Source organism: Bombus affinis, chromosome 10 (genome assembly GCF_024516045.1).
Source record: "Bombus affinis isolate iyBomAffi1 chromosome 10, iyBomAffi1.2, whole genome shotgun sequence".
Classification (NCBI taxonomy): Eukaryota; Metazoa; Arthropoda; class Insecta; order Hymenoptera; family Apidae; genus Bombus; species Bombus affinis.
The window spans coordinates 8,137,714-8,161,233 of NC_066353.1; the positions used below are offsets into that span (position 1 = coordinate 8,137,714).

At 37.5% G+C, this 23,520-nt stretch overlaps 1 protein-coding gene across 3 annotated transcripts in view; it reads right to left on the minus strand.

The window, feature by feature from the left end:
* LOC126921158 (neural-cadherin-like) overlaps window positions 1–23,520 on the minus strand; it is an 88,427-nt gene that overhangs the window by 43,305 nt on the left and 21,602 nt on the right. For all 3 annotated transcript variants that reach the window (XR_007712247.1, XM_050732445.1, XM_050732446.1), the window contains exons 2-8: window positions 7,155–8,527; window positions 6,687–6,731; window positions 3,949–4,140; window positions 2,616–2,862; window positions 2,228–2,447; window positions 1,537–1,813; window positions 306–901 (exon numbers count right to left, since the gene is read on the minus strand). Coding sequence is in view for 2 of the 3 variants with exons in the window: in XM_050732445.1 (XP_050588402.1) it covers window positions 306–901; window positions 1,537–1,813; window positions 2,228–2,447; window positions 2,616–2,862; window positions 3,949–4,140; window positions 6,687–6,731; window positions 7,155–8,457 (2,880 nt within the window). In the remaining variant the exon portion in view is untranslated. The remainder of the gene's footprint in view (window positions 1–305; window positions 902–1,536; window positions 1,814–2,227; window positions 2,448–2,615; window positions 2,863–3,948; window positions 4,141–6,686; window positions 6,732–7,154; window positions 8,528–23,520) is intronic.

Consider the following 23,520-nt stretch of genomic DNA (forward strand, 5'->3'; position numbering starts at 1 on the left):
AATTCCTTAATTCCCCAATTTATTAATTTACTAAATTATTATTTTTCGCAAAAGTTTGGAAGCCGTTCTACACTCGTATTACTCTCAAACATAAAAAATGTCTTTTCAAATTTTATATCACAGAAAAAAGAAAAAATATAAAACATTTCATAACGCTATTAATTGACTTTACAAGCAAAGCATTTTCCTATTTATAAGCTCGTCACTGTACGTATAATAACTGCACAAACATTCGCAATACTCGTCAATACCTACATCCATTTGCCATAAATTCTCTAATCAACTAACTTAATAGCAAAATATACCTTATTCGTCAAAACTTGTCCAGTCTCTTCGTCGACGGTGAACTTGGTTCCCTTCTGATTCGGTTGCTGTACGATCGAGTATTTCACTTGTCCATTCACTCCCTTATCTTCGTCAGTAGCTTGAACCTTGATTACGGTGCTACCATTTGGCGCACCTTCTTCGACTTTCGGATTGTACATGCTGCATTCCTTGAAAACTGGTTTGTTATCGTTCACGTCAGTAATGAAAACCACGACAACAGCTGTGCTGGTGTGCGTAGTGGTTTCTCCATTGGGGCAACAAGCACCGTCGTCGAGGGCAGTCACGTTCAGCTCGTATTTATCTCTATCTAAAGAGATCGCTTTTCCATGGAGACGAATCACACCGGTGATCTCCTCGATTACAAACTGGCCGGATGTGGTATTACCACCGACGAATCGGAACCGAACATTGTCGCCGTCCTTGTCGGAAGCGACGACAGTTGTGACCAGCGTGTTAGGTCCGGCGTTCTCGTCCACGTTTGGCGTGTACACCTGCTGCGAAAACTTTGGCTCCTCGTCGTTCTTGTTCTTCGTATATATGCGCACTGTCGCCGTGCCAGTTTTCGGTGGTTCACCTGGAAACGTAATCAAATGTTAAAGGAAATAATAGAATGAAGAATGAAAAAAATATGAAAAGAACAGGTACATAAATTGAGCCAAGAATGATATGAACAAATGATATGCTTGCAAACGAGGTATCAAGCTCTACGCTCTACGAAGAGCAAAGAAAACACTCTTTAAAAATTGCCTTGAAAATTTAGCGCGTTATGCTTTTAGCGTGTTCCTTGCAAAAACACCAGAAAAGGTAATAAGTATTTCTATTGTCGATAAATGCTAAACAAAACGTGGCTGAAAATGTAAAAAAAAAGAAACATTCTGTCCTGAAAGGGTTGAAAAATGGATGATTATGCTATTTATAATACATATTTATTCTTTTCTTCGTTTGAAACTGAAATGACGAGAACATAAAGGATAGAAGTTTTATTGAATTTCTGAAAGATGAATCCACGCATTAAAGTGTCATCAATCTCTTTACTTACTAAATCTACTTTACGTACTATAACTGCGGAATATAAATAGAAAATTCAATCTTACTTTTTCAAGTTTCATCCCGTAACATTTATAAAAGACAAATAAATACAACCGCAATATTTTAGTAAAAGATTAAGAAATCTAGAAAATTACATAGTGAACTAAAGGGAACATATACCTTTATCTTTGGCGGTAACTACGAATTCGTAGTAAGCATTGTTGTTATCAGCGTCCAGCTGTTTATTGTTAACAATGATCCCACTCGAGTCCACGCTGAAGTGGTCGTCCGACACCAGATACTCTATTTCCGCGTTTGCACCAGAGTCCGCGTCGGTTGCTTTCACTTTCAGTATACTTGTGCCTAACGATATGTCCTCGTCCACGTTGTGTGCTTGATAATCAGGCAATTCGAATTTCGGTGCGTTATCATTTACATCCGAAACCCGTATGGTTAACTGGAAAATTATGCGACAATTTGAACAACGACCACTCGATCAAGTCGACGATTTGACAACAATCTCTCGCTGTCCTAGTTTTCTTTACATCGCCGGTTTACTACATAAAAGAGTTGTGATTAAAAAATGCTCAAAATACCGGTTGATAGTAAAAAATTCAAAGTAGAAAACTGATAATACGTAATTTGATTATTTAACGAAAAAATATTTCTTTTCCTTTACAAGGGCTCGGTTCTCTATTGAAATATCTTTTATTTATGTATCGTTTGTTTCGTTAAGTAGCGTAATTTTTTATCAAATAAAATAACGACACTTTCATCCTGAAAAATAGCCCGCATCTCGAGTACAATTTTACAGATATCCCAGATTGTAAATAACATTTATTCGAATGCAAAGAGACGCAGATATATTTACCTCAACTGACGTGGAGAAACCACCAGAATCTTCGGTAGCTGTGACACTAAGAGAGTAAATGTGTGGTTGACGTAGATCTTCGAAGTCTAATTCTTTCGCCAGTTTCACAATGCCAGTGGTTGGTCCGATATTGAATGTTCCCGCTGCACCTTGTCCTTGTGCCTTCAGCGTGTACCGAATTTCACGATCGGCGAATGATTTTGCTTTCACCGATATGATACTGAAATAAGATAATTCCTCGTGACCTTGAAAACGTCGAGTAGAATAACTACAGTATCAAATCATGTTGCAGGATAGGTATATCTATTTCCTCTCATAAGTCCATACGTGAAACGAGTTAAGTGAAAGCATCAGCTGCACAGCAAAATTTGAAAAGCGTTCAACTTACTCGGAATCCTTCTTCTGGTTTTCCGGTATTTCAGCTTCATACGCCGTCATATAGAACTGCGGCGCGCGTTTTCCACCTACGATCGATAAACGCTCCTCAGGAGTCGACTGAAAACGCCTCTCATCTATACGGCCGTTCTGATCCTCCGCTTTCACGTACAGAACGTATTCCATGTCCAGCTGAAAAAGATCGGTCCCTCGGGTGCGTACAACGCCGGATCGCTCATCTACCTCGAAACGGCCTCCAGCTGAAAAGTAAAACGCGCACCATTTATTTTTCAACTGGATAATTTTATGGCGACCGACATTGAATGGGAGGGATTGAATGATTCACGCGGGATTTTCGTGGATATTTCATGGAAAGCGGTCCCCGTGGTAACTAGTACCTTTGTCACAAATCATCGTCAATTTTCTACTTATTATATACCTTTCTCAGTCTTTTCAACTATTTTCCTCTATTTTTGTCTTTTATTTTTCTTTTCCTCGAGAGTTGAAATCGTAATGGTCGAATCTTTTATTTCCTTCCCCTAATCTGTATCTGTAGATTTTATAGAACTTTTTATCGCGTTATTTCTATCATCAGCGTATGGCGAAACTCTCCATTGTTTTCTTCTCTAACTCTTATCAACGAGATAAAATTTTAGTATTCAACGTTACAGGATTTTACATTTCCTGGTTTCATGGAATTTTTCGCCATTACTTGTTTTACAAAGATAACATTGTCTGCTATCAACTCTTAATTAAAAGTTATTTCATTCCATAGAAAATTCATTATACTACTTTATCTCACGATATAGGGTACGTAATTACCACATCGTTACAAAACCAAAAAGAAAATACTTGTTAATGTCTCGTTGTATCTATTCTGTAAATTCGTCGGTATCCTAGATAAGTCGGAAGATACAGTGTGCAGTAAATACGTAGGTAATCTCCGATAGATACTATTCGCTGTTTTGAGTATCCTTAGGCAGACCTGTACCTACATTGCATGCACGGCTACATACTTCTTCCTATACTTTTACGAACACGACAGCCGTGATAAATTATCTTCCATATATTTTCCCACGATCCACGGAATCCTCCGGTGAACTACTCAAAGCGTCGAACGATTAAGAAACTTCGCTTGCAATATCGATTACCCGTCATAATTTCCCTTCGCAATTATGGTATTACACCATATACGGTGGAGTAATTCCCAGTTATACAAGCGTTACAGGCTAGATAATTGCGTTCAATCGAAATGCACGTAACGTTCGAGCATTTCTACGCTGCGTTTTCACGGCTCGATTGGCAACGTTATGGGTTATACACGTTAATATCCAATTCATACGTACTTCGATCTCGTACGATGAAATAGTGAATATTGCTGTCGGTGTCAGGATCCCTGGCTTGAAGGGTAAACACGTGAGTATTCGGCGGTGCATTCAGCTGTACGACCGTTTGCATTGGTAGAGGCCGATTTATGAAGTACGGTGGCTCGTCGTTAACGTCCTTCACGTTGATAATGACACGCTGATTGTCCGTGTCTGTAATCATCGATCGGTTATTGATACAGCTTGGCAATGGTGACTTCCCATTGACAGAAAACGGTGGACAGTGTTCAAAGGCGGTGACCGAATACCATTTGACGTTATCTTGTCCGACGCTTTGACCTTTGGCCTGTTAAATCTAACGCGAGCCTTCAAATGAAATTGCTCTGTATATAGGCGGTATATTCAATTCTAGTACGATATTCTATTTCAGGTGTACGATAAAACAAGCTTGGCCTTACGTTTTCCAAACATTTCAGTCGCTTCGAATTACTTGATATTGGTATTACGAAAATGGTGTTCGATCCATTGGATCGATGGAAATGTTTGTAAATGGATTTAGCGTGATAGCGATATAAATTTGCAAATGCAATTATGTGCACGATACACGTAATATGCAAAGGTATATGAAATATTTAAAGCGGCGAATTAGAACGTGTATTGGTTAAAATAAATCTGTTCAGATTTAATTGAATTTAGAAAAATATGAATTTGCATAAACGTCCGTAATCTAATTGCGACTGATATGAAAAGATTAAAATAGGGAATTTGTTCTTCTTTTGCGACGATACTGTGTAAATATCGCAAATATCGTATCGTAGAGTTTAAAAGATATTACGCTTACATTGTGGAAAAGTTAACGAATTTTGACGACGCGACACGACCAACAGATTTTTAGAAAATTGGTCCAGAACGGCGTTAAAATCTTATCTATAGGTCGAATTGCTATAGCGTCAAACATTCTGTCACTAAAGCTTCCATCAGGAAAGGAATTCAGTTTATTAAATTACATTTTCCTCCGTCATCGCTTATAAACACTGTCGACCCAGCGAAACAGCGCTCTATGTAGCAAGCTCTATAATTTGAATAAGCGTCTAATGCAAGAAAATATAAGATCGTTCCATTCTCTGCAAACTATTAAGCTACCAAAGCTGTTTCGATTCCTATACGAGGTATAGATAAAAATTGTCTGATTCTAGTTTCATACCCTTCTTTTGCCAATTCGAATGGAAATATTTTACCATCTCGATTTTGAAATATTTCAAAATATATTACTCTTGAAGGAAACAAAACTTTTAATCGCAAGTATTTCAATTTAAAGATACATTTTGTTCCGACATAGTATAAAACTAAGAGCATAGAATTTTTATCGACTCCTAGTACGTCTGTCTTTGCATCAAGTATACGCAAACGTATGATTGTAAGAAAAAATATAATAATAAGCATGACACGTGTGCCTACTTACATTGAAATCCTGTGGAAGCCGAGAATGCGGGAAAGAAAACATTCGTTATTAGTAAGAGTGACACAAAAGCACAGATAACTAAAGTGCGGATGCACGGCAAGAAATACCTTTGAGTTTCCTGCTAACTGTCATAATTAATAGATCGTGGTCTATTCAAACAGACGGGGTTGAAACAAAAGAAAAAGGAAGAGGAAGTAGAACAAAATTAAAATGTGAGAACGATGTCTGCATTATACTGGAAACTGTGACAACGCAATAATTTCGCGAGCAAGCCGCGTTACTAAATAACGTTAACGTACCGGAATACGACGTAATTTAATTCCTTCCGGCCCCTTCATGCGTAACATGCGCCCCGCACATTTTTCCCGGTGAAACTGTAATTATCGCTCGACCCCAGTGTACGAACCGCACGTTCGAACAATTACCCGTTCCGAAAGGAAATTGTATCCACGTGCGAGCAAAGAGCAAAGAGCAGAGAGCTTCACGCCGGATGTAAACTTTCGATATTTCTTGCCGTGCCTCGTATTGTACTGACCATCGAATCGGAATCCATGCGCAAAAATTCTACTTTCGCGCAATTACGATACTATGTCGAAAATGAGAAATTGTCTTGCCTTCGTTGCCTCAATTATTATTGATCGCGTGGACAATCGTAATTAATTTAACATTAGAATTATCAAATGGTTTTTTACGTTTACCAAAACGATACAAGTGCTTTTGGTAAAATTAATATTCACTTTTGTTCAGATAGAAACATCGTTATACACGTATATCCAGTAATTTATCATTATACCACTTTAATTGCGATTACGTATAATATATTTAGATACGTATTAATCAAACGTTGTTTCGAATCTCACCAAACCTGTCAAAAAATTCCCTTCGTTTCTTAAAGATGTAACTTAAATAAACTTTTACACGTAGAATCTTACCGGTCTTAAAGTATACGCCACGTATATCTATAACACTTCGGTAATTAATAAACTTTCCTATTAAAGTTTCCACACGTTTCTCAATTTTATTAGAAGAATGAATAATGTTAGAAGTTTTAAGTGGTCCTAATTCGACGGCCAGATGTTGTATCGTATTACTACCTTCGCGAGATCGATCGATTAAGTGTATGATCGTTTGGCGTGCACTATTTCTCTAAGAAGCGAGGAACACCTTCATCCGCTTTGAGAGAAAATTCGCAGAAGGAACGAGAATAACCGAGGCAACAGTATAGACGATGCGAAGGCGAATGCTCCATGTACGGTGTGTTTGAAGGAAGAATGTCGAGTAAAAATTAAAATTGTACCGTGGAATGGACACCGCATGTACGATGGATACCGCGAACACCGTTCTTCGGCCACGGGGCGAATAACAAAATAAAGATTAATTAAGAGAAACAATATAATATTTATAAAAGATTGAAAAGAATTCAACCGAAAAAATTAAATTTCGTAGAGAGAGATTCTGAAACATGGGACGAAGTCTAGTTTCTTTTTTTATTATCATCTCTTTTTGGTTCTTTAATCTTTAAAGTGACTCATAAGTAATAATTGGTATCATATGTATCTCTTAAACAATAATCTTATAACATTTGTAACATAATTTTATGTACTATTATTTCTTTCGTCACTCTCTACTCTTAAAAGATTCGTTTTACCAGAAATTAAAAACAAATGAAAAAATCATCGAAACGATAGACAATTATCTAGAAAAATTCGGGAAGAAATATCTCAAGACATCGTTAAAGGTACCTTACGCGTCTTAAAAAATTTACCTGTGTTCGTAATAGTCACCCAAAAATCAATGGTCTTCTCCGACCCCAGCTCCTCGTAATCCCATTTTTGTTTGACTATAACCGAACCATTCGAGTCTACCGTGACCCACTTATTCTCATCCCTAATCTTGTACGTCTCTTTCTCATTCTCCTTTTCCAAATAGAAAGCGATTTTTCCCTCGATGTCGCCGTCCGCTTCCGTGAAGTCCACCTTCTTCGTAGGCCTAACAGCTCTCGTCACCCTTCTCTTCTGTATTCTATGTACTTCCACCTCCGTCGGATCGGACGTTAAAAATCTTACGACAACCTTGGCCGGTTTCTCCGTCGATCGACTCGGGCTACGCACATCGTGGGCCTCCACGATCACCACGCATTCGCTGTCCTCCTCCATAGTAATTTCCGGTTCGCCAACGAGCATCAGTTCCCCGGTCTGTGGCACGACCACCAGTAAGCTGCTCGGTGTAAGCAATTTGTACGCGACTTTGTCACCGTCAGCGTCCTTCGCCGCCACCTTGCCCACGGCGGAGAATCGTTTCCAGCCAGGAAGAGCGACGGAGTTCTTGTTAATACCGTCCGAGCTAGTCGGTCTGATCTCGAACGTGTACTGCTCCTTTTCGAACACGGGACTGTTGTCGTTCTCGTCCAACACGTGCACCAGGCCGTTGATTTGCGAACTGCTGAGCAGATAGCCGTCAGAAGCGTGGATCACGACCGTGTAAAGCTTCTTAGTCTCTCGATCCAGAGGTTTTGCGGTCACCACTCTGACGCCCTCCTTTTGGCTGTTCAACGTCAAGTTGAATCCCGTTTGATTCGAATCCTCCTCTTTCAAGGCGAATGGTCTGTCGCCTGTCTCGTCCGGCAGAATGGTATAATGAACCGGAAAGCTCCCTCGAGCCCTTAGAACAGGGAAACCGTCGATCAAGGTGCCCGCAGCAGAATTCTCTGCAACCTCTCCCTCGCCCAAGTGATCGTGCGAGAAGGTGATCATGTTTCTGCGATTAATTACGTAGAGATGAAGAAAATGCGTTTCGGTGCTGTTGGCTAGTTCCTCCAGTACGATAAGGTTGACTGGTCGATCGACCAACGGCGATAAATCGGACGTGGTCATCACCAGACCGTTCCCGAGCACGGTGAAGAACTTGGAAAAATTGTTCTCCATTAGATGAAAGTTCGATGGCCGTTTTGTGTTGAATAGCGTCACTTCGTAGCCCGGGTAGACGTCATGAGGCAGAACCACCACTTTATCACCGTCCACCGACACCGTGGTCACCAGCAGGACCGCGACCACGAGTATACGCCACATCGTGCTACCTCTAGTCCGCTCCTCTCTCAGTTTCTTCGCTGTTTTACTAAAGCATGAGTGCTAACACCACCTGAAATTTTACGAGATACGGTGGAATTAGTTGAGGTGTTCCGGACAGAGTTTTAAATGGTTTCTATGTTATGAATTGCAGATACCTTTCCTTTCATTTATCGACGATAGAACGTATGTTAAATATAAGAAATGGTAGAGCATGATTCCGCTCGTATTGAAATGTCGTCCTGAAGCTAAGAATCTACTTTAGGATCTAATTTTGTTGGAAATATGATTTCAATTGAATCGGTAATAACTTATTATGGTGATCTATGCGATTGTAAATAATCAAATAAAGAGAAGAATCGAGTCATCGAACAAACGTTTTCTCTGCGATCGAAATATTTGATTTGTCAGCAGCTTTCGAAATTTGTTGGGGTTGAGAAAGATCGATTATCGTTTATCTTGCGAAAATTGCGCGAGAAACGAAGCTCGGCAATCCCGAAACGACGATAAATTATTTTGTCGACCATAATCCACTGGCTGATTTAGATTTATGCCTGCCTTTAAACAGTTCGCGCGTATACGTCTACACGAACGCATCGTCATCCATGCGACGATGACAACACGAGCATCGTCATAAGTAAAACGTAAATGATTTATTCGTGCGATTGTATAATATTTGTTTGGTTTGTTATAAGTCAAGGATTTATCGAATATTTTTATTTTAATTGCGTCGGCGTACAATTACTGGTACTATCGTCATAGCGCGAACCGTTGTATCGATTTCTGAAAGCTGTTGAAATTGGAAGGTGAATCGAACTGAATGAAGCCACGATGAGGCATGATTAGCAGAATTCGTGCTATTCTCATCATGAAGGGTCGGCTTTAAATTGCGTTTCAACACTTAGCTGCTTATCGCGCTGCTGATACGGTATGGAACACCATGTTGTGGACATATCGAGTGGTTAATTTTCCGACTATTCACGAAACGGGTGTGTTCATGGTTGATTTGTGTCTACTGTTTAAACGATGCAAGATATTTTCCCTATATCTACAACGCGTATTTCAATTTTTCACATCTCGTTTAAATAGTTGAAAATAAAAATTTATTTGTTTAAAAATCCAATCACTTTGTGTATATTTTATAAATGATAATATACACATATATGTAGCTTATTAATCATCACATTTAAAACCAAAAAAGTTCTTTGATTTCCGTTTTGTTTATTCGTAAGAACGTAGATTTTGTTTCTTCTTGCGATATCAATATAATTTGTATAAACAATACCCGCGTTTCAATAAAAAGATACGAAACCTTCGCTTTCGATAATTCCCTTCTTTACCATTTCAACTGATCAATTATTCAACGTAAAAAGAAGGAATTCCTTCGCGTCGAGAAATTGAGAAGCGTCGAGAAATTGAAAAGGTAACAATGAACCGAGGCTAAACGCAGGAGACGTTGTCACGCGTTGTCACGCGAAAATGTCTCGTCCTTTGTGGGCCTTTTTTCACCGGAGTAGTTTCGAACTTAAACGAGCCGCGGCTGACCTCACATCCGGTCCTCCCCGGGGCGTGAATAGAATCAAATGGAACAGGGGGCTTACTAAATGACAATGGTCAACTCGTACGCGCCGGTTCTTATTTCCGGTGCAACGTTGCGGACATTGTTCATCGCGTCGCGTCCGTGTCTCTCCTGCCTCTCGGCTTGGATCCAACGAACACCAGAAGCAGCAACCAGCGCCAGAGTATTGATATTTCCACCGACAAAAGGGGACAATGACGCGATGATTGCAGTTTCTTCCACGCTCGCGTTTTCCGCGTTCATTGTTTATATCGTGTTCGCTTTTTGCATGCCCATCTCGAGAAATACCTATGAGTAGGTTGCCAATGTGTTTATGCTCTTATAAGAATTTAAACAGCAACGATATTCAGAATAAATAATATGTAAAAATATATAATTTACGTATATGGTAAATCCTGTAAGAATCGTTCTTGTGGGAGGGGATGCACATAATTGCTAGGATATTTATGCAAATTCAGATTTTTATCAATATGACCGCAACAATTTTTATCGTTTGTCACGTCAATTAGCAGAATTAAAAATAACGCGACGAAAAACGACAGATGTAATGCGTAAAATTTTACAAGAACATACACGAGGAAAAATGCGATATTCGATAATGGAATAATCTTAATTGGATTGAAATATCGGTTTTCAATTCTAATCATTTTACGCTTGATTGGAATTATTCTTCGTACAATGATACAATACGAGATCTATGAAGAGCTATAGCTATGGGATGTAAGGAAATAATTATGAATATCTCTGATATTGGGTGTCTAGACGTTAACTGTTATATACTCCATTCAATTGCTTCAATTACGGATTAGTGTACCACTCTTCGTAAGTGGTATATTCAAGATTTTCCTGTATGACGTCTATTTCGTTTTTGTCAGATATATCCGTTTGGAAAACCATACAATGTGGTTTAATACGTTTCGGAAGCCACGAAAGTTTTAACAATCGTGACCATAATTATAATCAGGACGTATGAAAGATCTTTTTTTTTTTTTAACATGTTCTACTACTTTTAAATAATTCCCCAAGAATCCAAAAATGGTAGACTTCCATTTCATAGTAGAATTTCATTTGTTACAGTTACCGAATCCTCTCTACCTAAAATTCGAGCACTTTCATCCCCTCCAACCTCAATCTCCAAAAATTCCCAAAATAATACTGCTCGAATCTAGCTCTCTTCTACAAAAAAATCGCTAATGTGTACGCATATGTAACTGTTCAACCAAATTCCCTCTATTACAGTTACCCAAACTACTCTTTCTACTACTTAAGCACTTCAATCCTTTTAAACCTTACAGAATTCTCATTTTATCATCTCTGGTGCTCAATTTCTTCTAAAAACAGCGCTAGGGGGAATTGTATCCCTATTCTCCAAGACCCTCGAACGTTTCCAGCGGTCTGTAATCGGAAAGCGATCGTGGAAGGTCACGTTATTCGGCCCTGCGAATCAACGACGTCATAATTCGCAGTGAGAGCAGATGCCAGGGGCCGGGCGAGCGTTATACGGTTAAGTCCGCAGTCCCGAGAAACACGATACCTAATCCCTCCTCGAAACGTATTAAGTGACTGCCTTCAGCTGGGACCAGCCAAGCTCCAGCATGGAAAACGAAACGATACATCGACCCATACCAGCCGCCCTTCAAAAAGAAACTGAGAGATGCACTTGTGACAGACGTCCGACTTCCTTCTTACAGGCCTCTTCCTTTTAAATCCAATAAGATGCCGCTGTGTAAACCGAACAACTCACGGTTAAACACGATGAAAAAAAAAGGGTCGAAAGATGAGGTTGGTTTTTTAGGCCTGTTAATAAGCGACGAGTTGAAAAGTTAATAAGAATCATAGATTAGATCAAATGATCTGACGCGTAGATCGAGTGCCGAATATAGCTTAAGGCTACGTCATTGAGTTTCGAGAACTACCAATAATTCTTAAGCGCTCTTTGGAATTACAACGTAAAAACAAACTGTTTCCGTTTAGTAGGTGGTCCGATACTTTTGTACAATACATACTAAGATACGGTAATTTTTATCTCACACAAATCGATGTATTAAGATACGATATAAACAAATTTCTATAAATCGAATTTTATTTTATCAGAACTTTAAACAGAATTGTTTCTACTGAACGAACTACTCGAACTGAAATATTACAAGTAGGAAGAACCTTTAAAAAAGTTAAAAGAACTAATTATTATTTAGGTAAATTCTGCCTGAGCGTATATCTGAGAATTCAACGAGATAAAATTAAGATTCTGTTAATTTAATTAGTATGGTGTAAAGATTATAGCGTAGAATAGAAGGAAGTTCGATAAAACGTTTTTGCTATTCATGGAGCAAAAGTTTGTGAAAATATTCCACACGACACGCTTTTCTCGTTCAAAAGTTCTTTCCACCTCGAGTAATCCGTAATTATTCATTCATGAGCCTGAAAATCGGAGGTGGAATCGAGCTCTTACGCTGAATAACTGAAACAGATTAAGTTATTACGCGATTATGCGAATACCGCGGAAATGTTTGCGAAACGCCGCATCAGGTATCTCTGATAGACTTATTCGTATTATTCTCTTCTTCCCGCCTTTCATCGTGGTTGCATAACTTTTTCATTCTTTCTTCGTCGAGTGTCTTAAAAAAAAAAAGATAATCCATGAAATGCGAGGATTCGTATGTAAACGACAGTGCGTTGAGAAAAATCAGATTCGGGTCCTTAAAAGAAAACCTCGTCGCGTTTCATCCAGCTACTAACCTTTTTCTTAATGAAAACCTTTTTACGAGAGACAACCATGAAAAACAAATTATATCGCCATTGTACACTGCATCGTTTCTCAATTGACATTAACACGAAATTGTCGCCAAAGACAAAGAGAATCCCCCGATGTGTTTCACGATAAAGCGATCCGCTTACACGGCATATTATCAGACCGAACGTGTACGTGTAGCCTTTTTCTTCGATCGTCATGAACCCGTGGAGCTCGTATTAAACGTGACATAAGCCTATTAACAGCGAAGATTTATCCCCGAGCGTCGCTTGATGGGCTCGTGTGCGTGCCCACGCGATTTCACGGCGCTCGATCCGTATAATTTTCGAAATGTCGGAAGGCGAACGATCCCTTCTCATCTTCTCTACACGCATCGTGCATTCTTTACACAGAACATCGACGACTTGCGTTGAATTATCGGATTTTCGAAACTTTTTTCGCTCCTCTTTCCTTAGTATGCTATTTATTATGGCAAAACCTTGGTTATCGGAATTAAAAACGACACACACGCTGTTGTAATAATCGACTTTACTTTCGTATGGGAGAAGAAAATACGCGAAACCGTTTTGTGAATATCATTATTAAGTAGAGGCATTTTTTAATGAAAATGAACAATTTTTATTCAGATTCTGATCACTTTTCACGTCTGGTTGCCGACAAACAATCCACAAAATATTTGTCATATGACCTTTAACACGATTTACTGTTCGTTTAACTGCGCGAAGAAATTGTTGGATGTTCGCCGGCTATGCGTTGGCAGACATAACTCGAAATTAATATAAAATAACATTAATCACAATGCTCAACAATTGTGCTTATACCTGTGATTATGCTAAATATTATTAATCTAAATGGCACGATCGTATTACATGCACGAAACAATAGCGAAATTAACATTGTTTATGTATATCGGGCGGAAATTTTAACTTCCGATTCAATTTCGGCTGAATCGTTTATTTAGAAATTTTGCGCGAAAATTATAATAAGATACGATACATTAATAAATCGTTCGTGCCAGATATATTTTTATGCAGTAATAATGAAATTTGATCGTTCATTTTACAAAAAGACTTATAAATGCCATTTCCAAAGAATGAGACTTTTTAAACAAATAATGCACAACTTATGTGTTCTTGTTATATGGTGCTTATGTTATATCTATGCTTATAAATTTATATAAGATCTAAAGATTCAAAAATGGCTAAAATATATATGATATGCAAAAACACATATATCTATTACATATAGTATTCAAAATACAGCAGGTACTCGTGTTTTTTTTATTTTAATGGGTGAAACGACAAATCTCTACTAATAATAGATTCTATTTCTTAGTCATGTACTGATAAAAATATAAATTTGCAGGAAAGGTCATTAAGTTGATATCGACTTTAATACCTCTGATACGATTATTCTTTTGGTTTTATTTAATGATAAAACGATACACAAAATGGATGTATGTACGTATATGTCTGTACAAAGAGCTATTGAAAGGGCTTGACGAAATATATCATTTTATGCATAATGAACGACGGAAACGGATCTGCCGAAACTGAACAAACTACAAATATTCAATTAATCGAATATATAACTGGTCAAATAGAGCCACAACAACAAACAGTGAATAAAATACATTTTATGCTTCAATGATTAAAGCAAATCGTTGATAAGCCAATACATGTGTTTTACAAATGTAATTTCCGAAATGGGACAAGGTAACTTGTATTATAAATATGCCTATAATTTATACACGCGATTCGAAATAGTTATGTACTCGTAAATTACTAAATATTGTAAATTATTAATTATTATATATATATATATATACAGTCTAATGCACTGCTTTACGATTGTTTTATGTACATTATGTACTTTAATGTCAACGGTGATCTTTGTAACGAGGGAATGGAGAATTCTAAATCTCATCATTTACAATCTCAGCAATGAAACAAAAGGATCGAGATTTTCTGGCTTTCGTTAAAACCACAGGAGGCTTTTAGCCACACTAAAGAAATCCATGTATATTGCGGCCAGGCCACGAAACCTAGCAACTGAGTCTTTATGCATCTCGGAACTTTCATTACTGTTATGGTTTCCAGGCCGAAAGAATAAAGCACCGGCAAACTCGAAATCGCTAACGCGATATCGCTGAAAGAGAGCACGCTACTACGCGTTTCGACGTGAAACAATTGTTTTCAGCTCGCGTTGCTCGTGGATCTGCCATGGAAGCCTTTTCTTCAAACGACATTTGATTGTCTATTGAATGCACAATTCGCTGAAACCGTGTATCCTCCAAGAGAAATGAAAGTTAGTTGCTTTCTGCTTTGATTTGAAGAAAGAAGAAGAAGCTATGAATGCGCGAGCTTATCTTACAGTTGTTTCGGAAATAATTTCGATATATTGCGAAACGAAAACACCGATCGAAATATTTATATCAAAAGAAATAAATAAAAGCTCGAGTAAAGTTATTTAATATACCAGCCGAAATTAAAGCTTGTCACAGATTTAAAGGCGTGGCTGTCAGTTTGTGAGGTGTACTTTAATTACATTATAAAATGGAAAAGTTTCCTAGTTCGCGTAATTCTATTTTCAGCTACTGTGAAACTTTTTGAAAGTTCGGAACACTACGAATTACGCTACAAACCGTGTCTTTGTTATTTTAACCGTTCGTCCTGCGATTACATTTTTTCAATTACACAAATCTATTTTAATATTTTACCAAGTCGAACTGACGTACACAAAAATCCATATATTTTATATCTCTTAAATTATTCAACAATTTATTAGTTCTATTTTCCGGTTAGTATTACCTTTTCGGCCTATATCAATATCTTTCCAACTTTTCTTCTAATATATAATTTTTTCTTCTTATCTATACACATAGAACATTCTGACAAAGTACAACAGGAAATAGTTAACTTTACATTCCTATATATCTTTATAATTTTGATTTCTTTCTGTACAACTCCCTTCTCCCTAACAAGACAAAATTATACTAAAAAAAAAAAACTATCATAATATTTTGAACTCATTACCTAAGTACTATGTCCATACTACAATATCATAGAAATATTTCTCACTAAACTTACTCGAAGAAAAACAATTCAAGCCTATTTATCTACACATCCAATTTTCTTTCGCGATTCTACCATCAACGAACAATTTAATCCCCACGAAAACTTCTCGAATTCCATATACCAAGATCGATCTTTTCGTTGGAAGCGATGCAGCATTAAATTAACGTGAGATCGACGTAACACCCGAAGGAATGCTTGTAACGATGCGACCATCGCCAATTAAATCGTCGAAAATCAACGACAACGATATAAAAAAAAAAAAAAAAAAAAAAAGAAAAAACAAAAAGGGTGATCAGCGAATCTGAAGGATACAGAGAATGAGCTATCGGCAAATTGTGGCGATAGTATAGGTGAGACGAGTGTGGAAACAGGGGTAGATAGGTGGCTGGTCATACAGCAGGAATCGACAGGTCATTCGTTAGCGTCAGTATCAATTTTCGGATTAAACGGTAGTTATACATCGACGACCACGTTGCAAAAACTATTGCAACTGACGTACATCTACGCACGCATACACGATCACGGTACGTGTATTTAAACGCGTAGAAATTCACGAAACAGTCGCGACGCAGCTGATTATTTCGTAATTAAACTTTTCATTATGAAATCCGAAATCTCGATGCAACGCCACGTTTCATCGACACATTTTCATATTTTGATCACTCGCGCACGGAACATTGATCGTTAATTCGATCAGGTTGTACCTTTGTTTCCTGTGCGCTGTATTTTTGCAGATTATTCGCTATATTTTTTTTATGATATCTAATTGTTGCAAAGTATTTATGATCATCGATAAATGGATTATAAGATAAGTTTGAAACTGTAGAAAAACTGTAGAGAAAGGAAGAGATGTCTTATATACCCTGAATGAGTCAAATAATATTTATTTTTGTCTACGCATGTCACATACTTATCTGGTAAGATATTAGCGAATGAAACAAAAATAGACTCCCGTTCTACTTTCCTGTCATCGTTCATTTATCAAAGAAAAAAAAAACATAATGGATTATTAATAGCACTAATGCTTTATACAATCCCTTCAATGTCGTTTTCTAACTTTCATCGCTATCGATCTGTCCGCGTTACAGCATCAACGTAATTCGAATGAAAGATCAATAAACCAAAATCAAAATCGAGATTCAATAATCAATAAACTACGTGTTAATATATTATAAGTTACGATGTCAAGAATGTTCGATCGAAATTAGTAAGAGGCACGGAAAATTACGTTACATCAATACTAATTTGAAATACGAATCAATTAAATCGTGTTGATATATTTCATGGATAAACGATAATACCTGGTTTTTAAATGTTTTACAAAGCTACACCTTCCTTCATCGAAGATTAATAACTTATGTTGCTCGGTTTGCGGCTCGAGGAATTACAAGGGGCACATGCGGGAATAATTGAAGAGTACGGTCAGAAACCAGTATGGATGGGTGAGTTTTTATTAAAAGGATCGTTGAAGCCCATTTATCGAAGATCATACGATATAAAACATTAAAAAGTTTTCGACCTACGAAGAGCATGAGGCTGCGCCCGTATGATTTTTCTGGTGAATTAGCGTGACGTTTCAATTTTATTTATTAGTCTTGCCACTTGGAAGATCTCTCTTCCAAGTTCTCGAGCAACAGGAAAATGTTGGCATTTTATGTGGGTATTTTTAAACGAGATACAACCCTCTACGTTGTTTTGTTTATTGCATCGTCTGCGTCGTTCATTTAGCAGGAAACCTGAATGATGTAGGTAATTTGTGAAGCTATAAAACGATATGTTTACCAGAGGAGTTTCGTAATTGACATATGTGTTTCGTATTGGCTTGTTAAGTAACAGAGTCGTTGGATTTATTAACACATCGCTGAAAATAATTTTCTAAGTAAAATATGCAATGCTTTCATAACATTTGCTTGATGTTATATTGTCCTCTTATAGAATATCCTTTGAATATGTTCGTTTAAAACGTGAGAGCAACTCACTCAAATATTAAGTTACGTTCAATTAGAAATTTATCGAGACTTATAAATTTATAGGATATTTATACAATTTTAAAATATATTTATATTTTTAGATCTATTTATTACGAAGCAAATATACAATTACTGATGCGTTATTTAATGCGCGATGATTCCCAATTTCTCTTTCCACAATCCAGCAATTTTCTATTTTATTCTCCAAAACACATTTCTCACAAAATTCTTCGTGAAAATTCTTCTAAACTCGTTGACGAAAAACTTCTTCTTTGACGCTCGACGTGGTACGAGTATCTCGGAAACCATGCACGAATTCTAGGGACCGTAAGAGCGGTATCGCGTCGGTGATTAGCAATGAACGTGAAGAGTTCAATTAAGCCAATTATGAGTAGTAAGTACCGCATGCTAACGAGCCGCGCAATGTTTTCTAAGAAAGTGACGTGGCCGTCTGGGACGGTGCGCGTTTAACGGACAAAACTGAGGGAGGCCAAAAAACTGGTAATAACGGGGGTTATTATCGCGAGCACTCGAATCATTGAAAGGGGTTAATGAGGGGTTACGGGCGGCGCAAGTCGCAACGTTCGCTCCAACGAGGGGGACAGCGATCATCGAGAAGGCACGCGCGATCGATTTCTTTCTCCTGAAATAACGACCGACCACCCTATAAGTATGCTGCGATATTGACGTTTCGAGTTCGTTGGCCTGACAAATAATATTGTATACCTAGGCTCGCTGTTGTCGCAGGTTATTAGTCAAAGTTTGCAACACCACGGCCACGTCCATGCAATGCAAATTTCATTGGCAAACGTGTGTAATTGTGCCGTACGACCGTTTCATCAAGGGCCATGTGTGTTTGCGTGCGATGTAAAACGCCCGATCCTTTTAAACCGAGGATCGTATATTGGTAAGTCTTGTGGTGGTGTAATGTAATCACAAGCACGTCGATAATGCGACATTTGAACAGGAGATAATTGAACGTCGTATTTGATCGATGAATTTTTCGTGTCCCCGATTTTCATTCTTAGAAATTTCAACGATCATTCCAAACAGAAAAAACTATTTTTTTCTTCAAGAATTGGCGCCTACTTTCACGCTTGAATATCAATAATTCCATGTTACTTAAACGTTATTTCCCTTAAAAGAAAACATTCCTTAGCATCTATTCAATCTAGCGAGATAGCAGCAGCTTTCAGGTAGATAATAACGGAGAGATAGGAGAGAACTAGCTTGAGGAAACTAGAAACGAGAACTCCGATGACAGGAGCAACTGAAACATCGTAACTATAGTAGATGTTCCATAGATGTCAAACCCCATGACGGCAGGAGAATTCTGATACGACACGTTCGGAGAACACTTTAGAGTTCGCCAGTATCCCTAATGAACTTCGAGGGTGGAGGTCTCCATGACGACCTAGGACAACGGCCATAAAGAATGTAATGACGATGCACCAGCGTCGCCCCTTCGATATAACCTATCTATCGAGTATCGATATCTACCTGTCGAGTGTACTCGAGAAAACTCCTGTCGTAAGTACCTGTCGCACTCGGTAGTACGCATGCACTCGATCCGTGACGTAAACCGATTGTAGGTCATTGTACCCTTTCATGAGGCCCGATTCTTCGAATCTGTCGTTACACGGAATACGATGCGCGACTACTATTTTCAAGAATCCTCGATAACGAGCCTCGAACGCTTTATAAAGATTTAGTTTTTAAATAGCACCGATTGCTTGTGCTTGAGAATTTTATAGGTTAAATATTATTATCGATTCTAAAAAGGGAAATGAATTATTTCATGGAGCTTACTATACATCTCATGGGGATTAGTAATTAACGAGTTATCGGATGGATTGTATTTTTACAGCTAAAATAATAGTATTTTCATGCGTACTCGTTTATAGAACGATGAATTTTTGTACCGGATTATGAGATAACGATTGTATGAAATTTTTGTCCCAGATTTAATTTTTAGATATAAATAGTAAGCTTCTGGATAACAGATATAAGGCTATTTTGTTATTTTTCGTTGTTTTCGAAACGCCAGTTTTCTGCTTCAAATCTATCACGTAAAAATGTTGAACACAACGTAAAAATAAATATTTCCAGTACAAAATTGTCAAATCTTTGTTGCTTTCCAATTACTCGAATACAAAGTTCGAAGCACGAAGGTAAACGTAAGAATGCTTTCGAATAAAAACGTAGCTAAAAATCCTTGTGAATTCCAACCTTTACTAGCCCGTTACGCGTATCTGCTGCGAAACAGAGACAAAAGAGAGAAGCAAAAAGAGATATCTGGCAACGAGGAAGGCTACGTGCCTTCCAGACATCCTCCTTTGCTTCCATATATCTTTAGTTGAAGCTATTCGCTCTATTTTAGACGCGTAACACATCCCTCTGTCCGCGTTTCAGACTTTACTTTGATTTACGAAACCCATGCAGACGATAGTCATCGTCATGGGAATTGTAAATATTTTGCCACTATGTATTCGCAGAAAACACGACTGTTAGACATTCACGTAATATTCGCGTAATAATCTTACGTGTATAAAATTTAATGCCAACGATTTTTATTCGCTTTTAGGCACTCGTTATACAAAATTACACTGCTTATTGCAAAACAAGTAATAAGTTGTATTTAATATCGTTCAGAGTGTAGAATCAAGTATTCCCCAATCAAGTGTTTCTTCGTAGGAATCCAGTTGCTTAATTTTGTTAGATAAGTTTTTATTAAAAAGGCTCACCTATAAGAACAAACGTCGGACGTTTAACTAATCTAAACTTTCACATACAGTAAATATTGATATGAATTCCCATAAAAACTTGGAACATATAATTCCCGAGCTACAGTTGCTGTTTTTGTTTCACTTTAGGTTGGTAAAGAAATGGAAGAGTTGCAAACTTTTCGCCGACATCCAAGAAAGTTTATCGATGGTGTACCATAACAGTAACTTATAAGAATGTTTGATGTCGAAATACTGTTCCAATATAAATATCATTTTTTCTATCTTTCTTTCCAACACTAAGATACGTTTCGTATACTTGTCAGAGTTTATACTACCGAAGATATTGTATTTCATAGAAATTATGACGTTATATTTTATAAAGGGTATAAAGGATATTTACTTATTTTATTAGATCCTGAAAAACGTATATTTTAAGATCTCTTTTCGAGTATCTCATGAATCGATATCAATGGAATTGGATACTCAATATTAAATTCAAAATATATCAGCTTTCATAATGTTCGCGATATTCTTAACTCGTCAAAACTTACATCCGCGTAATCGTGTTTTATGACAACTTTATTTCCAGTCGTTCTGGACTATGCGAAAGGCAGTTTCGAACTTTGGAACATGCGAAGAGCTGTCATAAAAAAAATCTAGCAGAAGCTTCGACTGTAACTGGAAAAAGTAAGACTACTGTATGCAAATTAATAATATCTGGGTACAATGAACCTACGGAAAAAATGTTTCCATCTCAAATCTACAAACGTGATTTTGTTTCATCGAAGATATAATTGTATATGATCTTTTTTTTTTTACAAAGAAAGTCGAAAAGTAGTTTCTTAATTTCGCGAAGACTAAACATCTGAAAGAACTAAACACTTTTTAAAATATATTATTTATCGTTGCTTCAACTACATTTCAAAAAATATTGCTCGAAGTATAAGAAAATTACACGGAAAGTGATTTCCTAACTTAATTGAAGTCGTTGCAAATACTTCCAACCACACGTTCAAATAGGGTCCACACGAAAGTGCAACACACTAACTTTTTCATTCTAAGTTAAAGTTACGGGGATTGAACGTCGTTATCGATTTGTCCGTTTAAATTGAGCGAAATACTCTTTAAAACAGCACTAGAAGACTACGGTCCATTACATTACGGAGCTAAAGAGAAACTTATAAAAAATATCTGGGCAAAACTATATAGCGAGTTTAATAAAAACGGTACTCTCGAATTTATATTTTTCACCAGTTATAGCGTATTTTCACCCGTATACGACGGTTTACTTCGAAATAATCAAGCCTCCAGAGGTTAAAAACTGAAAATTTCATATTTCATATGCAAAACGTTTTTTTTTTTTTTTTTAGAAAAAAATGTATATTCGTTCATGAAAAATATTTAGATAAATCAGAGAACCCCAGGAGAGATAACTGCGGTGCAGTGCCGTGTTTTGTCTACCAAGGGACCACATCCGTATGTGTTATATTTATCAAAGTTTAGTTTTTTTCCTGTACAATGATATATTCGTAGAGTTCGTAGAGTGTATACTCTCAAGCTTACATTTCGTGTACACATGTTACGGTGTCAATGGTACAGTTTTTGTTCCGAGATATACCCCTGGGGTGTAGGAGAATTTAGGTGTACGATACATCGCTATAAATTTTACGTATCTTTCTTCGAGCACATTCCTCAAGTTCTTTACTTACCTACTTTTCTTCATTTAATAGTTGCAACAATACCAATGTACAAAAATGACAAAATATTATATTTATTTAACCATCCAAGGGAAAAGGTAAAAATAAACAAGGTAGAATTAATTGCTAAATTATTCCAAGATTACTAAAAACACAAGAAATATTAAGAAGCTTATTGACAGAGTGCTAGCAGTAATAATAATTACATAGATACCGTATTAGTAATAATAATTAATTACTGTAAATAACATGATTATATTGACACGTATGTCGAAAATTTCAAACAGCTTTAATGTTTTTCAACGTAAAGTCCAACATATTTATTTAATAACTAATTATTATCTCTCTCCCTCTCTCTATCTTACATAATAATCATTCGATTTTCTCTCCCAAAAAAAAAAAACAATTTTTACGTCACCATATCTAAACGATACAACTTCCAAAGAAATAATACCTTAAGCGCAGTGTAATAATTCGCATAAAAAGCACCACCTAAACCGATACTTTATCAACTTCCTATAAAAGATAGCCAAGTATACGCTTGGAAAGGTTAATTCAATAATCATGCCGCCTGTTGGCTGTGCATACTAGAAGAGGCAGAAATGTATTAGGAGAGAAAGCAGAGTGAAGAACGGAATTACGTTTTTTCAACGTTGGCAATACCTTTTCGACGAGCCTCGAAGTAGGATATTTCTGCGGGAAAATTGTCGAAAATTACACTTTTCCGCCTCCGCCTCGTTTTCTCGCTACTTAACCCAGTTTCCCGTGGAGAGACACGCCTCGTTAGACGACCTGTTCCACGATCGGTAGCGGTTCCGGCCGCCAGCCGTCGGAAGGTGTAAACGGGGTCGACGGAACGACACGATAACGCGGTCCCACGAGCTTGCGCTTTCCAGATAATCGGAAATCGAAAACTACCTTTTTCTAGCCTACGGTCAAGGGATTGCACTTTCTCCTTTAATCGGCCATCGAACGACAGCCATCGTCCACCGTTCCGATATCGGGATAGACGATACAACAGCTGAACTCTGTTATAGCAACGGACTTAGGTTACTGTAAATTCTTCTAACAATAAGTATGGAGTCTGCGGGCATTCGTACGAAGTACTCGGTGGGACAACGGACCGACAAGATGCAGCAGAGAAGCGGAGAGGACAAGTTGAAATTTTGAAACGATGTAGTTACGGGTCAAGTTTTACGAGTGTCTTTTTGGAACGTTGGCGTTGATGTCCATGCTGCATAAATAAAAAGTCTCTTCGCGATAAG